A 26,781-nucleotide genomic window follows, 5' to 3' on the forward strand; every position below is an offset into this window, starting at 1 on the left:
AGACGGCTACAGTAAAGGGCTGGCAGAGCATCACCAGGGAAGAAACCCAGCATCTGATGATGCCTATGTGTCCAACACTTGAGGCAGTCATTGACTGTAAATGATTTGCAACCGAGTATTAAAACTAACTGTTTAATTGATGATTATGTTAGTTTGTCCAAATATTTATGAGCCCTTAAAGTTGGGGGACTGTGTGAAGAAATGGTTGTCATTCCTACACGGTTCATACTACATTTTTGAAAAAAGGCTTAAATGAAAGCTGAGAGTCTGCACTTTAAGCAGGTATTCATTGTTTCATTTAAAACCCATTGTGGTGGTGTACAGAGGCAAAATGATGACAACTGTATCATTGTCCAAATAATTATGGACCTGACTGTACGTATGTACGTATAGACAACTCGAAAACATTATGCCTCCGGTCACAGCTATTGCCAGCGCGAAGGCATAAAAAGCCTGAGTCAGAACAGGGAAAAGTGTTGATAAGATAACACAATTAAATTTTTTCAGTGTTGTCAATTAATTCATCATTTAGACCATTACATGAATTTGTTCAGCTTTAAAGGGGATTTATGGTTGTGCAGAGACCCTACGCACGTAGCCTACGCACGTCGCCTATGCCGTTGTGAGCATTTTTACTTGTGCAGTGGTGTGTCTGTGTCACTCTGCAGTTACACCTCCAAAACACTAGTTGGTGGCAGAGGTTTCTGTGAAGTGCTGTTAAGTTTAGTTGATTCAAAACACACCCAAAACACACAGGGGCGCCCAGACAGGACAGACAAACCAGGCAATTGATTGTGGCCCCCAAACTCGAAAAACATTTCCGACGGCCACTCCTATTAGGCACATTTGCAACTGTCTGCACCACCGCCGCTGCGCTGCTCCCAACCCCCCTAGTGGGGCCCCTTCTAGCTGAGGTGGGAGAAAGGGACTCCGACGGCCACTCATACAAGCACATTTTGCAATGGCAACCATCTTAAACCTCCAAGTGCAACAGCACCTCCGCAGTTCCGCTGCTCTGAAACCCCCTTAGTAGGGGCCCCATCCCTTCTAGGTTCTAACGTTAGCTTGAATCTGACACGCGCGAGGCGAGCGAGGCGAGCCTTCTCTACTCTCTGAGGCAACCCTTGATTTAGTGTTAACGTTACTTCAAGATGAAGCGAACATATCTTTCAGGGCACCAAAAAAGAAAGAAAAGACATGAAAATGACAAAAAACGAGATCAGGATAGTGGTAAGTGAATATTATTGTGCAAAATGAATAGACCACGATGATTAGATACCCAACTAACAAGGTTTAAATAGTCGTGTCACAGTACTAGCTAACGTTAGCAAGGGATAGCCTACCAGCTAAGTTTGCTGCAGCCCTCTGATGAATGATAACGCCAGTCCCTTAAGCTAGGCTAGCTAAGCAGCTACTGAGCTAGCTACAGTTTCTAAAGTTTATTAGTTGCATTACATTGGATACCTTAAATATGGTTAACTTGGCTAATGTGTATTAGATACTATCTACACATTAGCTAAGTCAACCATGATTAAATTACCCAATGCAAGTAAGTTGGTAGGCTAATAGATTAGCTTTACAGGGCAAGTTATGCAATTAAGTTGGCTAGCTAGTGAGTTACGAAGCCTAGTCTCATTTTAGAACAACAAATACATCTGTGCACACAAATTCCATGCTTAGCATGTCATTTCTTTTTCATTTTGGCCTTAGGAGCACTGTATAAATTCTTCAAGGTGACAAATCCATCTCCAGATACCAGTACCACTTCTGGCAGTGGCACTGACTGTAAGTCTTTCTTTATTTGTTTATTTGAAGGGTCAGAGCATATTAATAGACATTTCTGTAAATATGCCAGATTTAGCCAAAGGCTAATTTTCATCCATTGTCCCTGGCCAGGTGTTACAAAGGCTCCCTAAAATAAAACAAAGTAGAACATTGTGAGGGTCTTATAATAAACTACAACTAATTAAAATTGATTGGTGTATAAACAACAAGTAATAATGACATTGCTAAAATTAACATACAATTGACAACAAGACAACATAAGACAGCCTTACAATTAATACAGAACACAAGGGACAATACGAACTTCACAGCAAGCAGATAAAAATGCAAGCAAGAAAGCAGTTAAAACATGTAAGCTAGACAATACGCAGTTAAGACATAAGTAAGACAATCCTCCACGCAGCATGCTGGTTAGACATTTATCAGAACCAGAACGACTAGCCCAGAGTACATACAAGACAACACGTAAGCACGAACAGGATACAACATAAAAGATATTTCACATTGGACAAGCCATATATATAGAACAGGACATAGGGACCAAATAACCATCTGACATTAACAAGGTGGCAGCAGCTGACAGAATTTTCAATGCTGACAAATTTGGTTACTAATTAGCCACTGTTTTAAATGAGATTTAAATATCACATATGTCCCGACATCCCTAATATGTGTTGGGATGTTGTTCCACTCTCAGGAGGCTTTAACAGAAAACACTGACTGGCTAAAGGAGCTTTTCTTTAGTGGAACAACACAGTCCCCTCGAGACCCCCCTTGTGATTTGATTTGTACTTGTTCTTAACAAAAGATCCGAGAGGAGGAGGAGCTAAGCCATGTGTAATTTTGAACAGAAGACATATATTTACATACCTAATCATGTTTTCCCAATTCAGAAGGCCATATTTCTTTAGGATTTTACAGTGGTGGTATTGTTTTGGCTTTTTATCTAAGATTTTTATCATCTGTTAATACAATAACTGCAGTGGCTTGAGTGTAGTGTAATTGGCTTGCGACCAGCTTGTTAAACAGTAATTCATGTGAGAAAGGATCATTGAGTGCATGTACAGCTTGGTTGCTTCAGTTGACATAGTTGACATACTCATCACAGAGTAGTGCGCATGCGCCACGGTGTATGCAGCCTGTTCCAGTCGCTCCTGCTTACTTTAACTTTGTTTTCTACTTTTTTCCTCTCTTCTTTATCTTACTTGTTCTGTTTTTACTTTCGTTATTTATTAAGCTACATCCTCTCTAATCATGCGTGTGTGGAGAGTTTTTGTTGTTTTGCTGGTGGTGGAATCGCTTCTTTTACTCTGCCACTCGACCGTCGCTCAGCAACACCGCATTGTTTACTCCAGGGATCAGCTGGTGGAGCTGAAGCTGGCCGGCTTGGCTACGGTGAGGGAGGATATCCCTGCTGAACTTTGGAGGAAAACACACTGGGGATGCAGAGGGAAAAGATCGCTACGGCGGCGGAAAGGAGCGAAACACCGGAGACTTATGGAGAGGAAGACATACAAGCCGTGTCTCCCATCTATCATCATGGGCAACGTGAGATCACTGGGGAATAAGATGGACGAGCTTACAGCGCTAACCCGGAGTCACCAGGAATACCGGGAGTGTAGTCTGATGATTTTCTCGGAGTCATGGCTACACATGGATGTTCCTGACCACAATGTTTCCACCGTGGGTTTCCACACTGTCCGGGCTGACAGGAACTGCACTAAGAGCGGTAAGCGTAAAGGAGGTGGGCTTGCTGTTTACGTGAACAACAGGTGGTGCAATCCTGGTCACATCACAGTCAAAGACCGCATCTGCAGCCCGGATATTGAACTGCTAGCTGTGGGCCTCCGTCCTTACTATTTACCCTGTGAATTCTCACATGCTATTGTAGTGGCTGCGTATATTCCCCCGTCCGCTAACCCGACGTCGGCATGTGACGTCATCCACTCTACAATAGCCGGACTACAGACTGCACACCCGAGTGCTCTCATTATAATCTCGGGTGACTTCAACCATGTCTCTATTAATAAGACACTCCCGAAATTCACCCAGTTTGTGACCTGTAAAACCAGAGAGGAGAAGAGCCTGGACCTGCTGTATGCTAATGTAAAGGACGCATACACCTCCATGTCCCTTCCCCCGCTGGGTAGATCAGATCACAACTTGGTGCTTCTCACCCCCTGCTATGTGCCTCTAGTGAAGAGGCTGCCTGTGACCACAAAGACAGTGAGGACATGGTCAGAGGACTGCTATGAGGCACTGCAGGGCTGTTTTGAGGTGACTGACTGGAATGTACTCTGTGAGCCACATGGAGAGGACATTGATGGGCTTACTGAGTGCATTACAGATTACATACATTTCTGTGTGGACGGCATTGTCCCAGCTAGGACTGTGCGTTGTTACCCAAACAACAAGCCTTGGGTAACAAAGGACATCAAAGCCGTACTCAACCTGAAGAAGAGGGCTTTCAGAGGTGGCAACAGGGAGGAGCTGAGGGACATTCAGAGGGAGCTGAGTGCAACGATCAATGTGGCTAAGGACGGCTACAAGAGGAAGCTGGAGAGGAAACTCCAGCAGAATAACATGAGGGAGGTCTGGAGTGGTATGAGGACCATCACCGGTTACAGACCAACTAGCAGTGGAGCTGATGGTAGTATGGCTATGGCCAGTGAGTTAAATCTGTTCTTCAATAGGTTTGACACTGCTGCCCCGGCCCCTGTTGACTCTCCTGCTGACTGTCTCCAGCCACCACCACTTCTGACCCCCCCTCCTCCTCCTGATAGCACCTCATCCAACTTGGTGAGCCCCTCACACCCATCCCCCACTCCTCACACCTCCTCTGGCTCCCATGCTACCTGCCCTCCTCTCACTTTGGACTCCAACTCTCCCCCTCCTCAACCTGCACTCTTTACACCTCTACATGTTAGGAGACAGCTGAGCAAACTCCCCGCTGGTAAGGCTGCAGGCCCTGATGGTGTCAGCCCACGGGTTCTCAGAGCCTGCGCCGAACAGCTCTGTGGAGTGCTTCATCGTGTCTTCAACATGGGCCTGCGCCTCCAGAGGGTCCCTGTGATATGGAAGACGTCCTGCCTTGTTCCAGTGCCAAAGACACCACAGCCCAGCGGTCTTTCGGACTACCGACCGGTGGCACTGATGTCACATATCATGAAGACCCTGGAGAGACTTGTTCTGGAGCAGCTCAGGCCTATGGTCAGGCTGCACCTGGATCCCCTCCAGTTCGCCTACCAGCCCCGGATTGGAGTTGAGGATGCCCTCATTTACCTGCTGAACCGCGTCTACGCCCACCTGGACAAGCCGGGGAGCACTGTGAGGGTCACGTTCTTTGACTTCTCCAGTGCTTTCAATACCATCAGGCCTGCTCTACTGGGTGACAAGCTGACGGCGATGCTGGTGAATCCCCCCCTTGTGTCCTGGATTGTGGATTACCTCACTGGCCGACCACAGTACATGCGCTTGCGGCACTGTGTGTCAGACACAGTGGTCAGCAATACCGGGGCCCCACAAGGTACTGTCCTCTCTCCTTTCCTCTTCACCCTTTACACCACGGACTTCAGCTACCAGACAGAGTCTTGTCATCTTCAGAAGTTTTCTGATGACTCTGCTATAGTTGGATGTATCAGCAAGGGTGAGGAGGCTGAATACAGGGCTGTGGTGAATAACTTTGTCTCATGGTGTGAGCTGAACCACCTGCAGCTCAACACAACAAAGACAAAAGAGCTGGTGGTGGATCTGAGGAGAACGAGGACACCAGTGACCCCAGTTTCCATCCTGGGGCATAACGTGGACATCGTAGAACACTACAAGTATCTGGGTGTGTTCATGGACAATAAACTGGACTGGACTAAGAACACTGAAGTCCTTTACAAGAAGGGACAGAGCCGCCTCTATTTTCTGAGGAGGCTCCGCTCCTTTAACATCTGCCAGACTATGCTGAGGATGTTTTATGAGTCTGTGGTGGCCAGTGCTATTCTGTTTGCTGTGGTGTGCTGGGGCAGCAGACTGAGAGTAGCCGATGCCAACAGACTCAACAAGCTGATCAGAAAGGCCAGTGACGTTGTGAGGGTGGAGCTGGACTCTTTGACAGCAGTGTCAGACAGGAGGATGCTGTCAAAGGTGCGGGCGATACTTCAGCATGGCTCTCACCCTCTCCACAACGCTCTGGTCGAACAGAGGAGCACCTTCAGCCAGAGACTGATTGCTCCTAAATGCACACAGGAAGTCATTCTTACCTGTGGCCATTAAACTGTACAACTCCTCCCTCTGATGATCGGACTCATTTGGCTATTTATAAAACAAAACACACAATATAATTACTCATTCTTATTTCATCTATAACGCTACAACCATTTCATTGTATATTGTATATATTTTAGATTGTCTACTTTACTATTTTATTATTTATTTTATTTTATTGTCTACTTTAATATTTTATTTTATTTTAATGTCTACTTTAATATTTTATTTTATTTTATTTTATTTTAATGTCTACTTTAATATTTTATTTTATTTATTTCATTGTCTATTTTAGTATCTTATTTATATCTTCATCTTTATCTCTTGTTTCCATTCATGCTGTATTTCTATTTCTACTTTGCACGGAGCATTGGAACAAAAACAATTTCCCCCCGGGGATTAATAAAGTATTCTGAATCTGAATCTGAATCTGAATAGAGTTGCGTATGAACCTGAAATTTACAAGACTTGCCTTGACCCGTTGACATACTTTTTTAACCTGTGCCCTGAAATTAAGGTTGGAATCTAAAAAGATGCCAAGGTACTTGAATTCTTTTACCATCTGCAGTCGCTCTCCAGATATAAAAACATCCGGATCTACACAAGTGTCATTAGTATTTGTAAAGTACATGCCTACTGTTTTTGAGACATTTAATTGGAGACAACACTGACTAAGCCATGTTGTAATTTCGACCATTATCTTTGTGAGCTTGGTCGCAACTTCTGCTTTCGTGGTGCCATGTACATGTACCACTGTATCATCGGCATACATCTGTGCATGAGCATCAGAACACATAGATCGCAGGTCATTTATATATATGCAAAACAAAAGAGGACCCAGTATGGATCCCTGTGGGACACCAGTGGACAGACATAAGGCATTTGATTGATGATTATTAATTCGTACTGTTTGGGAGCGGTTTAAGAGATAGGATTCCACCCATTTCAGGGAGTTAACTGAGAAATTGATGGCAGATAACTTGGAGAGGAGAACTCTGTGGTTAATGGTGTCAAAGGCTTTCTTGAGATCCAGAAATACAGCACCAACAGTGCCACCTTTATCTAATAATGATTTGATATTTTCAATGATAAAACAATAAGCTGTCTCAGTTGAATGGTAAGGTCTGAAACCAAATTGCATCGGATGAAGAGGACAAGAACTATTATTCAGGTGTTGTATGATTTGCTCAGCCACCCATTTTTCAGCCACTTTACACAGTACAGGTAGAATACTGATGGGCTGGTAATTACAAATGGACTGGGAATCCCCAGCTTTGAAAATTGGTGTAACAATTGCAGATTTCCAGACACTCGGAAATTCTCCCTGAGATACTGACAGATTAATGACTTCAGTGACGAGCTTAGCTAGTGATAAATTAAAAATTTTCAGCATGTGTCCATTCCGAACACATCTTTCACTTTTGATGGTTTGAGAGATCTGATTATACTTATGACCTTTGATTCATGGGCATGTCTAATACTGAAGGCTTGTTCTGTCATGTTTGTTAAACAGACAGTAGTATTAATATGTCTAGCAGGAAAGCTTTGTGTAATGGTTGCCACAGAATCAACAAAATATTGATTAAGAGCACCTGCTATTTCCACCGGGTCCTTTGTCAGGTTACCATCCAGGTTAAGTTCAATTGATTTGTCTGTATTGTGGTGTTGCCCAGTGAGTTTTTTTAATTGGTCCCATATTATTTTAGAGTTACCCCTAGCCTTTCTCAGTTCCTGTATTACTTTATTCCTTAAGCTATTAAAGTGAAGTTTGTGGTGGGAAAATGTTGTCCTTAATGCCAAGCAGTATCCCGTTCTTTCATCATTTTTAAGATATCTGCATTCATCCACGGAAGACTGTTCTTTTTATTTCTACATTTAAACTTTCGAGTGAAGTCAGTGATTATACAATATATATAATTTGTTCGATAGTAATCGACTATCCTCGTTTGCATTTTTACCTAATAGCAGGCTGCTCCAATTAAAATGTTCTATGGTGTTCTTGAAGGGCTCCTCCTCACTTTTTGGAATTCTATAGATCTCCTGTCCTTTTTTAGTGGAATTAAACCTCTTTTTAGATAATTTTCTGACAAGTTAGTGATCATTTAACGCGTTCCACAGGCGAAGGACCCTGGACACATACAGTAAATCCACCGGTTGTAAGTAACTTTTAACATACGTGAGTCTTTGTGACTCTTGGCTCTTGTCCCGTAACTAATGCTTGTTTCTGTTTCACTAACGATATTTTCACCTGATTAAGTCAAATCCCATTATTTCCCGTTATTTCCTCTGTAAACCTAACGTTACAGCAGCCTACAAGCATGCTGTGTCACACTGTCACTGTGTGACACTGTTAGAAATGTAGTATTTAGCCTAATAATATCATGCTACAGCAGTAATAACTTCAGCTTTAGTCAAATGGCTCTAGCTCTCCCGGTAAATGTCATAAACTCTGGAGACATTTTCCCTGTATGTTGACATGATAAGTAGGTAAAACACCTCATATTAAGGTTAATTTTCTTGTGCAACAAAAGCACATGGTTCAGTTTAGAAAGCTCCTTAGGAGCTATTCTTTACTTATCAGAGGAGGGTGGTGACTGGGGTGTGACTTAGTTTTTTGTTTTTGTTTTTTTTGACCCTCCCCGAAGCTACACATATTGGCCGCGTTTCCCAGTTAAGAGCGATCTAAAGACTTAAGAGCACAGTTAAGAACATCTTAGCTAAGAAGGGTCGCTAAGATAGGAGTGCTTCCCAGATGCGTTTTTAATGCCCTTCTTATGATCGCTCTTAAGATCGCTCTCAACAGGAGCTGTCCACCACCGCGGTGGTGAAACTAAATCAATCGATAAGTCCTAAGTCACACACAATGCTGCTAACTAACGCACTAATTCCCTGCTGCTCGTGTGTATGTGTGTTCTAATAATTCTAATGAAAAACTAAGACGATAAATATTTGTTAATGACCCATTTTCATGACAAAAACAAGACTACAACTAAATAAGAAGTAGTCTTGGTAAGAGAATCATGAGGAAATGTGTTATATTTATACAAAAATATGAAAGACGGATGAAAGGACAAATGAACTTAAGGACCTGCATTGTATCCTGACCACATTGTATCTTACTTGCATTCATCAGCATTGTGTCTCTGCTAATGATCATCTTAACGTGACCAGTTCACAGAAGGACAAAATTGACAGATTTATGGACTATATCAATCTATACTGAGAATCAGACAAAACGCCAGGTATAAACTGGCAACACCTTTATATAGAGTAGTAGGTGGAGCATCCCTTGATGAGGTTCCAGCTGAGCTCAATTACATCTGTCAGTTGCCTGATATCTGTGAAATGTCGCAGGTTTGGAGGGTGGATGTGTTTCTGTTGTGCCCTGGCGCATTTTTTGGGCGCGGTAAACTATCTCATATGTGCATGCAGATGTGGGATATATGCGGACAAATTATGATAAATGATAGTCATGATGATTTATTTTATTTGTGTACCTGATGTGCAAAGCACATAGCCTACAGGAACACACTTGTTATTCCTCATACTTATTTTTCTTATTATTATTTTTCTTCCACCAGATTTCCGTGCGAAACTTGTGCCACAGCTTTGAGCGCACACAGGGTCACAGTAAGGACACGTGTTTCCCTGCAGAATGAAAATCGTTCTTTTCTGTCACCAATTAATGCTAACGACGAGTAACATGACCACTAACTTGTCCCCAAAACGAACGCATGTTTCTGTCAGGCCTATGTGTTTCACTAACATTCTTTATGTATTATGAAGAATGTCAGACTGGCCAATCAGTGGCAGAGTTGGGCCCGGAGTCACAAATAGCGCATTTCGACTGACACAGAACCGGCATGGTGCCGGTTACCGAAAATAATTAAGTAGGCTACTTACAATGGCATGAAAGACAATAATAACAATACTACAGTTTAAAAGGAGATCTCACCAGGCAAGAGTGACACACAATTTTACCTAATATGGGCCGCAGCTTTATACAAAGTTTACGTTGGTCACCAATCAATGTGGGCATCTAAGAGGAAGTGACAATGGTGGCTCATGGGAATCCAAACATTATTGCGAGAGAATGCAAAACTATTGCGAGGGGATGCAAAAGTATTGCGAAGGAACATAAAAGTATTGCAAGGGAACGCAAAAAGTATTTCATGGTAACGCAATGTATTGCGAGGGGACGCAAAATTATTGCATGGGGACGCAAAAGTATTGTGAGGGGATGCAAAAGTCAGTCCAAAAAATATCCCGACTTGACCTTTAAGGGGCTCTGTAACATGTCCTCTGAATATGCTGTGGAAAAAGTCTGGTCTCTGTAGGCAGTCCAGGCTCCGCAAATGGCAACAAAAACACTTCACTTCTGTTTACGTTCAACAATGTTATCAAACACAACGAAGCTAGCTTGCCTTTTAGCCTCATTGTAGCCTGTAGCCATAACTGCCTCTCTGGGCACCGGTTCACGTGTGACATGGGCACCGTGTTCATGTGTGTGTGCTTGCTTTCGCTGGTCTCGCACTGGCTGGTTGGTGCAGCCTGAACCAAAATGTTTTTGTTGCCATTTGTGGAGCCTGGGCTGCCTACAGAGACCGGACTTTTTCACAGCATATTCAGAGGACATGTAGCTAGCGGATTGTGAGGAAATGTTTGCTGTATGTGACAAAAACTTTTCAAGCTTAGGAAGACTTAGAGAGCCTTTAAGGACAGCACTCTGGGCAGAGAGGGAGGAGCCCCCAGGTGCTCAATATCACTTGTGTGGATTCTTGTTTGTTCCGTTTGGTGTGCTGGCTGGTTGCAGGTGGTGGTTGGCCTGAGAGGTGCTCAGGGGACTATGTATGTATGTAGGTGTCTCATTATGTACTCAGCGCATCGTATGTATGGATGCATGTAGATAGGATTTAATGTATGTAGATATGTATATCTTTATATACCTTTAGTCGCCCAGTCAGCTACCATTTGCCACAATATGTATTCTTTTGCAGTGGTTCCATCAACATCCACACAATCAGATGTCATCCATGGCAAGGGAGAGCACCCATCCTCTCCCCCTCTCTCTTCTTCTTTCTGTGCATTCATATGTATTCATTTGATTGCAGTTGTTGCATCAAGTTCCATGCAAGCCAGTGATGACCAGCCTGTCCAAGCTGCCATCACTCCCAGAGAAGGTAGGTTTACTCCAAGCCCTTTTCATAAGATAAGATACATCTCATCTATTATATAGTTTCATGCAGTAGTCAGTTGACACAAGTGAACACTCTTTCTCTCTCCCTTTCCATCTCTTACTCTCTCTTCTCTGCCTGCTAGCAGCATCACTACCACAAACTCAAAACATGGACAATGTCTGATGACCCTGTAGAATGGTCTTCTAGTAAGACACCAGCTGCAGCATGTTGTATTCTTGTTAAGAAAGGGCCTGTGCAGGTTACTGACTTTGAGTTTCCAAAAAATCAGGACAAAATTCCACGGAGATTCACAAATGAACATTACAACAGGAAAATGAAAAATGGGGAAAAAATTAAAAGGCCATGGTTACTCTACTCTAGAAAAGCAGATGCTGTCTTCTGCTTTGCTTGCACTCTGTTTGGTGACCGGGCAAATGCACTTAGCAAAGAAGGGTTCAGGAGCTGGAGGAATTTAGGGTCTCACCTTAAGGAGCATGAGTTCTCCAAGCCACATGCAGAGATATTACGTGCTGGCATGAATTGCAAAAAAAGGATAGAAAGCAGGACAGTGATCGATCAAATCCAACTAGATTTGATGCAGCATGGGGTGGAGCACTGGAAGGGTGTCATTAGGAGAGTAACGCCATCATATGCCATCTAGCAGAAAGAAACCAGGCTCTAAGAGGAAATACAAAGTTTTGTTTGACAGACATAATGGAAACTTTTAAGCACAGATTGAATTAATGATAAAATTTGATCCGGTCCTGAGTGAACATCTACGAAGAATCCAGAATCAGGAAACCAAAGTGCATTACCTTAGCAGTAACATCCAAAATGAGATCATTGAATTGGTGGGAAACAAAGTAGTTGAGTAGATAGTCAGAAATGTAACTAAGGCCAAATACTACGCTGTCATAATGGATTACACTCCTGATATTAGTCATACAGAACAACTCTCTATTGTTCTGAGAATTGTCAACTGTGAACCGTCCATTGGTGCCTCTGTCAGTGAACACTTCTTTGGCTTTCTTGATGTACTAGACACAACTGGAAAAGGCCTGTGTAATATGCTTCTGGAAAAGCTGCAAAAGCACAACCTAAATATCGCATACTGTCGTGGCCAATCCCATGACAATGGGAGTAACATGATGGGACACAAACAGGGGGTCCAAGCAAGAATACTGCAACTGAACAACAAGGCACTGTGTGTTCCCTGCAGCAGTCACACTCTGAATCTCGTTATAGCAGATGCAGCAAAATCTTTGGTGCGGTCTATGTCCCTCTTTGGTGTCTTGCAGAGACTCTACACCCTTTTCAGTTCATCTGTGTCACACTGGGCAATCCTGAAACAATATGTCAAGGACTTCACTGTGAAACCTTTATTAGTGACAAGATGGGAGGCAAGGATCCAGAGTGTAAAGGCTCTGAGGTACCAGATGCCAGAGATGATACAAGCACTGTCTACCCTGAATGACGTTGCTGTGGAAAAAAAGGACTCTGAGACAATGTCCTCAGCTGAGAGCATACTGCGTGAGATGAGGATCTGGCAGTTTCTGCTTTGCATTGTGGTATGATACAATGTCCTATACCAGGTAAACCATGCTAGCAAAATAGTTCAAAGCCCCACAGTTTCCATCCAAACGGTGAAAACAGAACTTGCAGGAGTCAAGAACTACCTTACAGACTTCAGAGACAGTGGGCTTGCTCCCTGCCAGGTAGAAGCAAGAGAAATTGCTGAGGTTCTAGGGATTGACATGAGGCTTCCTGAAAAGAGAATAAGAACAACAAAAAGACAGTTTCTATATGAGAGCAGAGAAGAAACATTGTCTACACCAGATGAACTCATCAATCAGGAGTTTTTTCTTCCACTGGTGGACACTGCCCTCAGCAGCATCTCCACCCTGTTCTCAAAGATGGAGGACTTTTACAGCTTGTATGGTTTCATGTTCTCCAAAGAGGAAATGATAAAGACAGTTAAGTCTGCAAAGCTTGAGAAGCAGTGCCTAAATCTGGAAAAAACAATGGATGATATTGATGGAGAGGAGATGGTGATGGAGCTAAGGGCTGCAATTCACACATTCCCAGATGATGTGTGTCTCCCCAAGACAGATGTTGGACTACATATACAAGGAGGAACTTCTAGATCTCTATGGGAATTTCAATAGTATTCCAGTCACTGTCGCATCTGGCGAGAGAAGCTTCTCGAGCACAAATCTCCATAGAACAAGAAGTCAGAAGATCCTTGGACCTGAAGATCTAGTGTCAGCATTTGCTGCAGCCAAGGCTCGAAAGCAGCACTTCTAAAGTTTTTAAGTTTTTTCTTCTTTTCTTCTTCTAAAAAGTACAAAATAAACAATATACAGAGTGAAGCAAAATAAAAAAGTACAAAATAAATAAAAGATGTGCAGAATAAAAAGTACCAAATAAACAAGATACAGGGTGCAGAATAAAAAGTAAAAAATAAACAAGATACAGCATGCATCAGAATAAAGTACAAAATAAAGGAGTCTAGAATAAAAAAGTACAACATAAGATACAGAGGGCAGTAGAATGAAAAGATACAGAGTGCAGAATAAAGAACATGTAGAATGCTAAATGTAATTAAGATGCATTTAGATGTTTGAAAACAATTTTGTTTCAATTGTAGTTATTTAATGTATTTTTAATATTGTATAAGTTCAAGTGAAATGGTTTTATGGGAATGTGTATTATAGATTGTTGATATCAACACAGCTAATTCAGAGTGCAGCAGCACGTGTACTAACAGGAACTAAGAAACGAGATCATATTTCTCCTGTTTTAGCTTCTCTGCACTGGCTCCCTGTAAAATCCAGAATTGAATTTAAAATCCTACTGTTAACTTATAAAGCTCTAAATGGTCAAGCTCCGTCATATCTCATAGTGCCATATTATCCCACCAGAACACTGCGCTCTGAGAACGCAGGGTCACTCGTGGTCCCTAAAGTCTCCAAAAGTAGATCAGGAGCTAGAGCCTTCAGCTATCAGGCTCCTCTCCTGTGGAATCATCTTCCTGTTACGGTCCGGGAGGCAGACACCGTCTCCACATTTAAGACTAGACTTAAGACTTTCCTCTTTCATAAAGCTTATTAGTTAGGCTTATAAGCTTATAAGCTAGTTAGGGCTGGCTCAGGCTTGCCCTGTACCAGCCCCTAGTTAGGCTGACTTAGGCCTAGTCTGCCGGAGGACCCCCCTATAATACACCGGGCACCTTCTCTCCTTCTCTCTCTCTCTCTCTCGTATTCTATTACTGCATCTTGCTAACTCGGCCATTCTGGATGTCACTAACTCGGCTTCTTCTCCGGAGCCTTTGTGCTCCACTGTCTCTCAGATTAACTCATATCGCAGCGGTGCCTGGACAGCGTGACCTGTGTGGTTGTGCTGCTGCCGTGGTCCTGCCAGATGCCTCCTGCTGCTGCTGCCATCATTAGTCATTAGTCTTACTTCTACTGTTATTATACACATATGACTATTGTCACACATGTATACTGCCAGATATTAATACATACTTTCAACATATTGTACCACAGTAGCCAGAACTATAACTATAATATTATTACTTTCAATAATGTTGTTGTAAGCTACTGTTATTACCTGCATCTCTCTCTCTGTCTCTCTCTCTGTCTCATTGTGTCATACGGATTACTGTTAATTTATTATGCTGATCTGTTCTGTACGACATCTATTGCACGTCTGTCCGTCCTGGAAGAGGGATCCCTCCTCAGTTTCTCTTCCTGAGGTTTTTTTTCCCCGTTAAAGGGTTTTTTTGGGGGAGTTTTTCCTTATCCGCTGCGAGGGTCATAAGGACAGAGGGATGTCATATGCTGTAAAGCCCTGTGAGGCAAATTGTGATTTGTGATATTGGGCTTTATAAATAAAATTGATTGATTGATTGATTGATTGATCAAAAGAATATTTATCCTACTATCCTACTATTAAATGGAGAAACCTCTGTTCCTCCATCTGTCCCATCTGTCTGTCATCATCCGTTTTCCTCCTCACTGCTTTGACCTACTTCTCTGAACTTGCACACAGGCTTTCATCTTGGTCATGTGCAGACAGCCACGATGCCGTTTTTGCATTTTTCCCACATTTCTACTGTTTATATTCGCGTTTTTGTCCACTACCCATTAATACTGTGAGCACCATTAGCAGCGCGAGCTGTGCATGCGCGGGTCATGTGCAGACATCCATGATGCCGTTTTTGCATTTTTCCCATATTTCTAATGTTTATATTCGCGGTTTTGTCCACTACCCATTCATACCGTGAGCACCATTAGCAGCGCGAGCTGCGCATGTGCGGGTCATGTGCAGACAGCCACAATGCCGTTTTTGCATATTTCCAAGTTTTTGAAGCAAGAGCTTACCATTGTCATGACAAGGAATAAACTAGTCCCTTTTACAACCACACCAGTTACAGTAGTCACAGTAGGACGGGATGAGGCTCAATCACTCTAACAAAGCGAAAAGTAGCCAATTAAAAATTAAAATTAAGCTTGATTTAGGTCAAAATTATTCCACAGTGTGGTTATTGTTTATAAAATGATCGGACCAAGTAGTGAGTCGTGACCCAGTGTGCAGATAAGCCATCAGATTACCAGGCAATGATAGACATTTGCTAAATTGATTAGGTTAAATAAGAGACACAGCTACTAAATAGGTGATCATTTATTGGTTCATTAATTCATCAATTTAATTGGTTCATTTCTATTTCAAATAAAGCAGATAACAAAATGTAACAAGCAATAAATATCAATTTAATTGGTTCATTTCTATTTCAAATAAAGTAGGCTATAAAAGATAACAAAATGTAATGTAAGTGTAATGTAACCCTTCGACAAGCAATAAATAAGTAGTCTATTAACAATTTAGAACAGGTTTAGCCTTCAGCCACCAATAAATAAATAAATAAATAGGCTTAATAGGATAACAATTTGAAACAATTCATGCCTTCAACCAGCACACACAAAATAAACTAGGCTATTAGTAACAATTTAGAATAATCAGACAAAAAATAGGCTTCATTTCGATTTTTCATGCAGTGAAGCTATGAGCAAATAATCAACAATTAGTCAAGCATTTAAATGAAATTTCATGTTCCCGTTAATGGTGCAATTTGTGAACGAAATAGGCACGTTTGGTTTATTGGTGGGCTGATGAACTGATTGGCGATGCGTCACGGTGCTTGTGGAGGTATGACAGGACAAGATCTGGCTCCATGTCTTCCTCTCCGATACGGATGGAACCCAGTAGGATTTGAGGCTGGTCTCACACCGGTGGCCTGTCACAGACATAACATGGCGACCCTCTAGCCCCGCGTCGGAGAGCCAACTCACAGCAGTGCTCCGCAGGCTGTGGTTTGTGTAGATCCGGGAGAGGGGTGTGGAGAGACTCACCTGAAAAAAATAAATTAACTTGAATAAATAATTTGGGGAAGAGAAATTATTGATGATTTTGTCAGCTTTAGTGTGTGCCCAAATATCTCACCTCTTCACAGATCATTTTGAGCATATTCCCGAGGTAATTCACCCCCATCGGCTCCTGGGTGTACCACACTTGAGTGGAATTAAGCTGCGTGTCCAGGATGCGCCTCGGGTGGAGATAGAAGGCCTTGGCGTTGTCTGGACATCTGGAGATGTAGCTCTTAAAACTTTGAACCGGACACAAGGGATTCCCAGGCAGGGCAAACATGAAACCTCTCAGATTTTCCTTGTTCGAGGCGGTGGGATCTTTATGATTTTTAGTCTCTGGATTGTGCGCCAGGCTAATATATTCCACACCATCCTCATCATGCAGTAGAGAAAATGATGATTTCGTCAGCTGCCGATTCCCTTCTCGGCCCCTCTGTGCAAAGCAAAGCTGGATATCAAACCAGACCTTCCTCACCAGGCCAGCAGGAGTGTCGGGAGACAGGATGGCTGAATTTCGGATCATCTGCAGGTCAGACTCGGTTATCCGAGCCCATACCGTTTCAGCATTGCTTTAAAAACAGCATTGCTGGATTTGAACTCTGTATCACTTATTATGTTGAAATGTGATACGTGGCGGTTAAAACCAGCTCTGATACTCATTAAGCTAGCCACACTGTACTCACCGCCAGGTTTAGTGGACTGAACCGAGGCATAAAACTCGCGTAAAATGTCATTAAGCATGACTGCCGAGTATGTATTCAAATCCGTGTTCTTTTGATTTTGGCAGAGAAAGTCCGTCAGTATCTTAACTGCCCATTTTGTTGTCTTTTTTGTATTTATCTCATCTTTCTCCTCCTCTATCATTTGAAGCTCTTCAGGTGTCAGCTCCTTGTGCCGTTTTTCACTTGATTTTTTTCTTTCCTTCTCCATTTCTTTTTCTTCTGCGGCATCCCATTCCTCAAAATCCTTGTACTCTCCAAATAAGTTAAAAGAAATGTTAAAATCAGCTATTTCTGTTTGTTTTTTCCCTCTGAAGTTGTTTGACAGCTGCAGTGTTTTTTTTTCCCTCGGCAGTTGACAGTTTGACAGCTGCGCTCGTTAATGTTGCTATGGTTACAGGCTGGTTAGCGGATGAATTTAGACAGTTACAAAGTTTAGCCGAACTACGTGTACATTAAAGGGTTTTAACGCATACCTGCCGACCAATCAGAAAGGAGCATTCACCCAGACTATGGTATAATAATATTTATTACACAGTGCATTTACAGTGCTCTGATTCTGCATCTCCTCTAATATACTGTTTTTGATTTATTATTCCTCCATACATAACACATCCCCAGGTATGGACTAGTTTAATGTATTTTTGATATTGTATAAGGGCAAGTGAAATGGTTTTATGGGAATGTGTAGTATAGTTTGTTGAAAGAATGAACAGAAAACATTCATTTTCAGTTAAGTTTAATAAATGACAGACAGCCTGCTGAACAAACACAACTAATGTCTCCTGTTTCATGTGTTTTTCTGTGTTGTAAACCATTGTTTTCTATCCTTTCAATTTGATGTCAGCGACCTGTGCCCTGCTGGCCTCATGAAAATAAACCACAGTATGCTTAGAGCAATGAGAGTAGGCCTAATGTAGTTTCTAGTGTTCCTGGTATATTTCTTGCATAGATGACACTACTGAAGAGCACTACTGGTGGCAGCAGCAGTGCTACAGGTTGAGAGTGCACCCCCCCAAAAAGGGGCCCCTGCTCAAATTCTTTGTCTAGGGCCCCCAAAAGTCTCGGGGCTCCACTGAAAACACACATTAAATATGGCTTAATAGAGACAATTTGAAAAACAAGTACACCAATTGGCTTCACTACAACTCGCAGCATTCACAGACAAACACTTGTGTTAGCAGGGTTGCCAACTCTCACACATCTGGTGTGTGACACACGCATTCACCTTCCATCTCACGGTCACACTCTGCCCAACCAATTCTCAAGCCAGTGACGAACGCTGGAAAAAAGGCTGGCAGCTGAGTATTTTAAATTAATTTCAAACAGCCGGCACACCGGGTGGGCAGAGTTGAAGTTTGCAGCCAGACTTCAGAGAGGGGAGAGGAGAGGAGAGGGGCAGACTCCACCTGACTGGTGTACCGGTTGAGTGAAATGGAGTGCAGCCAAATGTTTCTGTGGAAAACTACTCTGATTGGTGCGGAATCCATATTTGCGCTTTGATTGGGCAGCTCTAGTCTCACTGTCAGCCGACTACGCTGTCATGTTGTGGTGTGAATCAATCACACAGACGAGACGTGTGCTGCTGGGCAGTGCTGCTATGTGTTAAAGGGGAACTGATGTTTGGTTTTTTTTGTCTAAATGAGTAATAGGATGTTCAATATTTTACAATTCTCCAGTACGAAGCTCGGGCTGACCTGCCTGCAGCCCGCCCGCCCGCCCGCAGCGCGCACTATGTTAAAAGGAACTCCGACTATGAAGACTTGTAGGCCTTATATCATCAATATAAGTGTCCCTAATATTAATTTGATATAAATAACATTGTAGAAGTCTTTGTTTTTTAAAAAAAAGAAAATATAATTTCACTCGTAGGTCGCCATTGTTGTTTACGTCGCAATGCAGTGTGGGTAGTGACATCAAGTGGTTGCATCCGCTGTTTCTGACTTCTTGGTAACTGCGTGAAAAATGTCAGCTATTCAGCCATTTCAATTTGAACCCAAGCGACAAGCTAGCGAGGAGGACAACACAGAAAATATACATGAACAACACAAAGACGTAGTGGATGAACAGAGACATGAGGTGCCAGTGGGACAAAACAGCTGGTGTCAGTGCGTAAATTGCATCTCCATGACAACCCAGCGAGAGAGCGTGTGTTGTCAGGAGTTTCAATTTTTGTCAGCAGCTGTTCAAGGTACCGTATGGTAAAACGTCATCCAATATCAATGATCTCAGAGATTAGCATCCACCACTGTCGTATGCTTTATATGTTGTGATACACAGTAAAACACACGCTCAGTTTACGTGGTGGATGCATGGCTGGCTGGGTAAAAGAATCCGCAGAGTCTTTCCTTCATGTGCAGTTGCTAAAAAAATAAACGTCTACCCTGAACCAAGTGGCATCTACACAGTGTTTCAGGAAGTAGATATTGACAACATAGAAGTTGATGAATCATGGAGAAATTTTAATGACTTATAATGTTGAAACAGCTATGAAACATTTCTGAATGTTGTAAATAAATTATATGAATATCAGCAGAGATCTCTCGTTTGTTTTTTGATTTATTAATGATCAGATTTGAAGATTGTTTTAGAGGATTTTTTTTTCAGATTTGAATATTGATGTCAAAAATACATACTATGATATACAGTTTACATCGTCTTAGCATGACAGACATCACATGTAGTAAATGAAATATTAGTAAATGATGGTAAGTAAACTGAAACTGAATGTGTAAACATTCCTCTGCTGAGCTCAGGAATCACTGGATCAAAGCTGATTTCACTTTAAATTCAATCAAACGGATATAAAACAATTCTTAACCATTATAAAGTTCCTTTTAATGCATTTATAAAGAAATTGAGATCAAACACTTATTCATTATGTCACATAGAGGTCCGATTAAACATTTTGATTTCTTAAACAAAAAACAGGAGCCAAGGCAACTCTTCTCTGGTACAAAAAGCCTTTATTTAAAGTGGCTGGTTCATAGAGAACATATTAAAAACACCTACATGTTTCGGGCATCACTGGCCTTCATCAGGACAAACATTTTGATTTGTAAAGTTACACAAACTCTGCTGAAATCTAACTGCTTTATGCATGAAAACTGCTGTGTTTTAGAAATGATGTGTGATCTGGATGGTCTCTCTGGTGGAGCCATGATGTGAGTCTGGTTCAGTCTAATGTCCATGCCATGGTTTGAATCTGACACAGAGGAGAGAACATCTGCCACCATGGCCTTCATGTAGCCGTAGTCCTTCTGGACAGCCACTGGTTTTGCTCGGAATCTTTTATGGACCTTGCTCCATGAGATCTTGAACTTTGGTTCACCAACATTCTCTCCATCTTGAAGAGCAGCCTGATCAAAAACAGAGATATGAAAAATAGATTTAAATAGTTAGAGCATGGCACTCATAAATACTTTATTCTATCAGCAAATAGAGCCCTCTGCTCTGCCGCTGTGTTGCTAGGAAAGGCTAAATATTATTGGCAGCTGATAGAGGAAAAATGCAGTACTTTCCAAACATCACTTTTAATATCTTTGGAGAGGACAAAACACTTGACATGTGGCTGGAAAATGACATGTCCCAGGCATCAAAGAAGAAGGAGAGCAGCGCAGGTCATAGAGTGCAGGGACTGACAGCCAACCGAGAGTAGACACATTTCTTTTTGCACAGAGCATGTTAACATGTTTTAATTATCAATAATAGAAAGATGCCCGTGCACAGCTCATTAAAGTCGAGGTGCTGGTACTGTGGCAAGAATACAATTGTGAAGAAAAAAACACATAATTTGTGGCTACATACCGCACACAAGACAGGACTGCAGAGGATCAGGTTTAATTCGAGCAACGCGTTTCGCTTACAGCTTCATCAGGCTCATACAAAGCACAGGAAGTCATCACTATAAATAGCAAACAGCATTTGCATAATTAATTGAAGATAAAAGTAACCATTGTACTATATAGAAAAAACTACATAGAAGAATAATCAATTATCATCATAATAGTCATTATTCTTCTATGTAGTTTTTTCTATATAATGGTCACTTTTATCATTGAAATATTGTAAATATTGTTTTTTTCTTTTCTTCAATTAATTATGCAAATGCAGTTTCCTATTTATAGTGATGACTTCCTGTGCTTTGTATGAGCCTGATGAAGCTGTAAGCAAAACGCGTTGCTCAAATTAAACCTGATCTTCTGCAATCCTGCCTTGTGTGCGGTATGTAGCCACATTTTATGTGTTTTTTTCTTCACAAGTGTTTTAATTATTAATTTCCTCATTATTTAATGTTTTAGTAGTAAGCCAAAGTAGTAGTAAGCGGAAGGCTCTACAGGGTGTCTCTGTGTTGAAGCTGCTATTAGTATCTGTATAACCTGTTATGTATTTATTTATTTATTTATTTATTATGTACCTATTCTGAGGTTGAATTATATTTTTATTTGATGTGTACTGCTGCAAGCTGACTTATTGTTTTACATCTTGTTATGTAGCAGCCTGATAGTTCACCCACCTGTTCCCTGTTTGCAGTGTTGTTATGATCCAGAGCCGCAAGCATGGAGGCATGGATCATTACATCATATCCGAAATGTGTTCTCTGTGGAAGGTATTTCAGGTACATGGAGTGGTACGCCTGAAACAAATTTGAATTTTAAGTTTAAAATAAGTGTGAGTAGGGCGTCAGTGGCTTAGTGGTAGAGCAGGCGCCCCATGTACAAGGCTGTTGCCGCAGCGGCCTGGGTTCGAATCCAGCCTGTGGCCCTTTGCTGCATGTCATCCCTCTCTCTCTCCCCCTTTCACGCCTGCCTGTCCTGTCCATTGAAGGCAAAATGGCCCAAAAAATATCTTAAATAAATAAATAAATAAGTGTGAGTCACATCCTGGCATAAAAACATACTACATTATATTAAGGTGAAACATTTTGTCACACTTCTGTATTTGAACATACCTCTAGTGATGTTGTGTGGACGTACTTCGTCAGGTGACCCAGGTCTTTCAAAAGGCGCTTGTCTTTTACAGTCTTCACAAGTGCTTTGTGGGCCTCAGATCCTGGCTGTAACCAAATCTTGCTTCTCTGGCATGCCTCGTGTCTGTTGGTAACATGGTGTATTACTGATACCCACTTCTCTTTCAACACCTCAGCATCACCCTCACAGGTTTGTGCACTCCACCGGAAATGATTTATAATAGATGGAATTCACTCTGCAAGGCCTTCGCATTCCCTCCTTTTTGCTGCAGCAGCCAGTTTTTTTGACACTCCCTTTGCCACATGCCACGAATCAAATTCATGTTTTTTTTTCTGGATTAGACACCCTCATTTCTTTCACAATTTGTGGATGTCAGTCTGTGGAGATCGTAGAGACCTTCACTCCATTTTCTTCGATGGTTTTAAGAGCTTCCTTGAAACCTCGAATTTCCATTGTATTCGAGCCTGACACTTGAGTGCAGCTTATTACTTTGAAGTCCACAACCCTCTGACTCTGCACATCTAAAAAAGTGTATGTGCAGTATTTGGCTGAGTGGCCTGGAGAGTCACAACGCCCATCTCCACACAGTACAACTTCTGCCTCTTGTGATTTCATGGAAGTTAATACTGCAGTCTGTTCTTTGGTCCATGTTTTTTTTAAACCGGGAAACACAAAACTCCTTCTCAGTTTTGTGTATGTATCTTCACTTAAAACGTTCAAATTTAGCAAAATGGATCCCACTGAAGAAAACTGAAGCAAAACAAACAAAAGCAAGGTTTCCTACCCCCTTGGTACCACTAACAGTCGGCTGAGACTGCCATCTGTAACTACAGCCATTTAAAAAAAAAAAAACTTTTGATTGAACACTAAATTAAAACCCTCGGCGCACACTGCAGCACAATCAAACAGATGCGCAGCTCAGAGCATCAGAAGTGTCTCTGACACCAGACTCAGAGCGGACCGGTGGAACTGGAAAAAATAATAGCAGGTCTCCATTGTGCGTTGGGCTTTCTATTTCCTTGTCAGAGATGTTTTCTTTTTTAATTAATACTTACGTTTTTCAAGTGATTTCCCAAATTTGTTGTTGAGTTGTGATATGCCAATTCCTTTTGGCAAATCTGGCACTCTGCTTTCTGGGGGTTGTCGGGGCATATTTTAAAGTGCAGCCACACATCTGATGACCTCTTGGACATGTCTGCCAGCTCTAAGTGCGCTCGTTGTCAGTATCGGACTGGTGGGGGTTAGTGTTGCGTTTAAGGCCTCCCCCAAAAAAATGCAAAAAAAAGCGCCCAAGCTTTGAAATTTTTTTTTTTCACAATTGAATCCCGTGCCATCGAACGAAGCTTCGAAGCTTCGAAGCTTCGAATTTTTTGGGTCAGCCCTACTCGCTACATTCATCGTCTGTAAGGAAAAGATCCAGGGAATGGGTGTCCACTTCTAGTTCAGCAAACACATGTTCAGCTACATAAGCATGGTCCATGGTTACGAGCTGGCGCACATCTGCAGGCCACTGTACCGCTGCATCCGACGTGTCTTTAACATTATCCATCTGAGTCTCTGCATCGGCCTTACTTGAAGAACACTGTACACTTACACTTACAGATTGAACGGGTTGAATGGGTGGACTGTCAGCTTCCTCCATAACCAGCGGTGTGTCCGATGGTTCACCTTTAGAAGCTACAGCAGCAGGAGCGGGTTCTTTGCGGCACAGGAGAGCATCCAGCGTCTCCTGTCTTTGGCATTTTTTTGCGCACATTTCTCTCCCCTCCCGAGGGCGTTTGTGACGGTTTGTATTTGTTCTTTTTAGTTTCACAAAACAAAATAAATGAAATAAATCAGTTCGTTTTTCAATTCAGTTCCTTTTGGTTTCTTAAAACAACAACAAAATAAATCAGTTCGTTTTTCAATTCAGTTCATTTGTCAAAAGAAGATCAGTTAATAAAGTGAAACAAAAAAACGTCTTCCTACTTACAGTTCCCGTCAGTGTGTGTGTGTGATCTGCGGGCTGTGTAGGCTTTGTGGGTTTTTCCGGGAGGGTGTATGAATGCGACCGGATCAGCTGATCGCGGTACTTTGTTCCATGTGTGTGTCCAGATGAGCGGATCTATGGCGTGAGGAGGTGAGTATGGATGTCGGTTGTGGCGATTGTGGCCAACAGGAGGTATAAACGGTCTACGTTACTTTTCCCTCTCTGTTTCGCGCACAGAGCTCTGATGCTCTCACGACAGGCCCACTGCTCCACTCTCTCTCTTTCTCTCTCTCTTTTTGACTCCCGTTTTTTTTTCCCGCGAGTAGCGAGAGTTTCCGGTGGGTCCGGGGAAAATTGTCCGGGTTGTCACATGTTTAGACTCCTCATGTGAGAAAATTGTCGGCACGGCATTTTGTTTAAGTCGACGTTTATACCCAGCAGCACCAGTTAGCTCCTTTAGCAGCTGTGGTGTCTAAAGGCCTCAAAACCATCTGGGGAGAAGTTGCGAGAACAGAGCTGCGGGTCTTTAGAAGTTCTGTTCGTCCACAAGCACTTTCCCACTGCTTTGTCCTCTTCTTATCACTAGGAAACGTGTAAACTTAGTTCCCTTGTTGCCTTTCGACTGGACATTACATCCGAATGCAGCGCATTGTGGCATTTTCTCTGGAGATAGCATCAGGTAGCAGCAGCCGGCAGGTAAACAACTCACTTCCTCAAAAAGAGCAACCGATCTACGTCATCACCCCAGCATGCATTGCGCGAGTAAAATAATGGCAGTCTCCGTAGGTAAAAATACGTTGTAAACATTGAAGAATTTTAAAGCAATGACAACATTTCATGTCTTTCTAACAACATATTTTAGTACAATAGAAAAATTGTGGCTTATTGAGGCCTACAAGTCTAAATAGTCGGGGTTCCTTTTAAATAATAATTCCATTATGTTTTTGGATAATTATACTAACAATCCGAGCCTATCTGTGTTAAAAAAAAGCACTCTTAGTGGACGTATTTTGACGTTGTTTGACGCTGTCCCAGTGCCCTATTATTTAATATAGTGCACGTTCAGAGGCTGCAGGCAGGTCAGCCCATGCTTCGTACTGGAGAAGTGTCAGATATTGAACATCCTATCACTCATTTAGACAAAAGTAGATAGGAAAATAGGGCCCAGGTTGAAAAAAACATTAGTTCCCCTTAAACTATGTTCAGCAAATCAGCCAGCAAGAGGCAAAAAAACTTGCACAGTTTCTTCCAAACAAACCGTGTAAGTTGAGTAATGATGTTGCATGTAGATAAGTAAGGGATAATGTATAATGAGCCATTGACTGTTGAAAAATAATTCCTGCTGCGCGTCGGGGTTCCATTCCCCTGTAGGGAGTTATTTTTCAACTGTTACCGGCTCTCTATACATTATCCCACTTAGAACATGGCTTACTACTAAAACATTCAGTGATGTAACACAAAATAATCATTAAAGCACGTTTTATTGATTCAAAATTTGCAAAAAGAAATTTGTCTGTACTCCTTATCCATTCATGTCCTAAAAATGCTGCATTTTGCCACTCCGATCCTATTTGGCCTGTGTGGACTAACATTAACTGATTTTGATGCTCCTCAGTCTAAGGCCGTTGCTATGGCATCCCTAGCAACGGAGCAGCAGAGCAGTGGTGATACCTCAAGAAATAAACACCGCAGAATTTTGTTGATTGGCATGGATAAATCCCACAGTATAAATCCCGCAAGGATAAATTACACACAAGACTTAAAATGCTATTTTAGTGGAAGCCTTACTGTCTTCACAATTTATTATTTCTTATCTGTGAACTAAAAGTAAATACAAGCTCCGTTTCCCCTGAGGGAAATGGTGTAGTTACAATTCTGGGGAGGTGCACGTTAGGCTACAGTGTAGGTTACGACGTAGGCTCCAAATCGACGTGAAACCTACGCGTCAATTCAACGCAGAACTATAAATTACATGTTAATCTGACAGGGACAAAACACAGAAGGCAGCAACTTAAGATGAAAAATATATACAGTACAGGCCAAAAGTTTGGACACACCTTCTCATTCAATACGTTTTCTTTATTTTCATGACTATTTACATTGTAGATTCTCACTGAAGGCATCAAAACTATGAATGAACACATGTGGAGTTATGTACTTAACAAAAAAAGGTGAAATAACTGAAAACATGTTTTATATTCTAGTTTCTTCAAAATAGCCACCCTTTGCTCTGATTACTGCTTTGCACACTCTGATGCCTTCAGTGAGAATCTACAATGTAAATAGTCATGAAAATAAAGAAAACGCATTGAATGAGAAGGTGTGTCCAAACTTTTGGCCTGTACTGTATGTAATATAAAGACAGAGAGACATGACTATCTGCTTCAGTAATAACTTTGTTGGTGATAAGCACTTAAGGTGAGATGGTTGGACCTCTTGGACAGCATTCAGTGACTTTATTTTAGCTACTTCAACAAA

The 26,781-nt window shown here is 41.9% G+C and overlaps 2 protein-coding genes and 1 long non-coding RNA gene across 4 annotated transcripts in view; 2 read left to right on the forward strand and 1 right to left on the reverse strand.

The window, feature by feature from the left end:
• The window catches only part of LOC117247023 (serine/threonine-protein kinase SBK1), a 76,819-nt gene that overhangs the window by 42,631 nt on the left and 7,407 nt on the right, over positions 1-26,781 (reverse strand). Inside the window, exon 2 of one of the 2 annotated variants that reach the window (XM_033611094.2) lies at positions 12,893-12,980. The exons of the other annotated variant lie outside the window; for it this stretch is intronic. The gene's annotated coding sequence lies outside the window, so the exon portion shown is untranslated. The remainder of the gene's footprint in view (positions 1-12,892; positions 12,981-26,781) is intronic. 2 annotated transcript variants of the gene reach the window in all.
• The window catches only part of LOC144459400 (uncharacterized), a 70,595-nt gene that overhangs the window by 32,312 nt on the left and 11,502 nt on the right, over positions 1-26,781 (forward strand). Inside the window, exon 2 of the long non-coding RNA XR_013488378.1 lies at positions 11,151-11,219. This is a non-coding gene — a long non-coding RNA (uncharacterized LOC144459400). The remainder of the gene's footprint in view (positions 1-11,150; positions 11,220-26,781) is intronic.
• LOC144459423 (uncharacterized) lies at positions 1,693-8,642 on the forward strand. Its single transcript, XM_078163429.1, has one exon. The coding sequence runs from the start codon at positions 3,040-3,042 to the stop codon at positions 6,046-6,048; it is 3,009 nt and encodes a 1,002-aa protein (XP_078019555.1). The 5' UTR covers positions 1,693-3,039; the 3' UTR covers positions 6,049-8,642.

This window comes from Epinephelus lanceolatus, chromosome 21, assembly GCF_041903045.1.
Source record: "Epinephelus lanceolatus isolate andai-2023 chromosome 21, ASM4190304v1, whole genome shotgun sequence".
NCBI classification, from domain to species: domain Eukaryota; kingdom Metazoa; phylum Chordata; class Actinopteri; order Perciformes; family Serranidae; genus Epinephelus; species Epinephelus lanceolatus.

Bases quoted from the DNA above. Each gene is read 5' to 3' on its own strand.
- LOC144459423 (XM_078163429.1), top strand. From the start codon at position 3,040: ATGCGTGTGTGGAGAGTTTTTGTTGTTTTGCTGGTGGTGGAATCGCTT.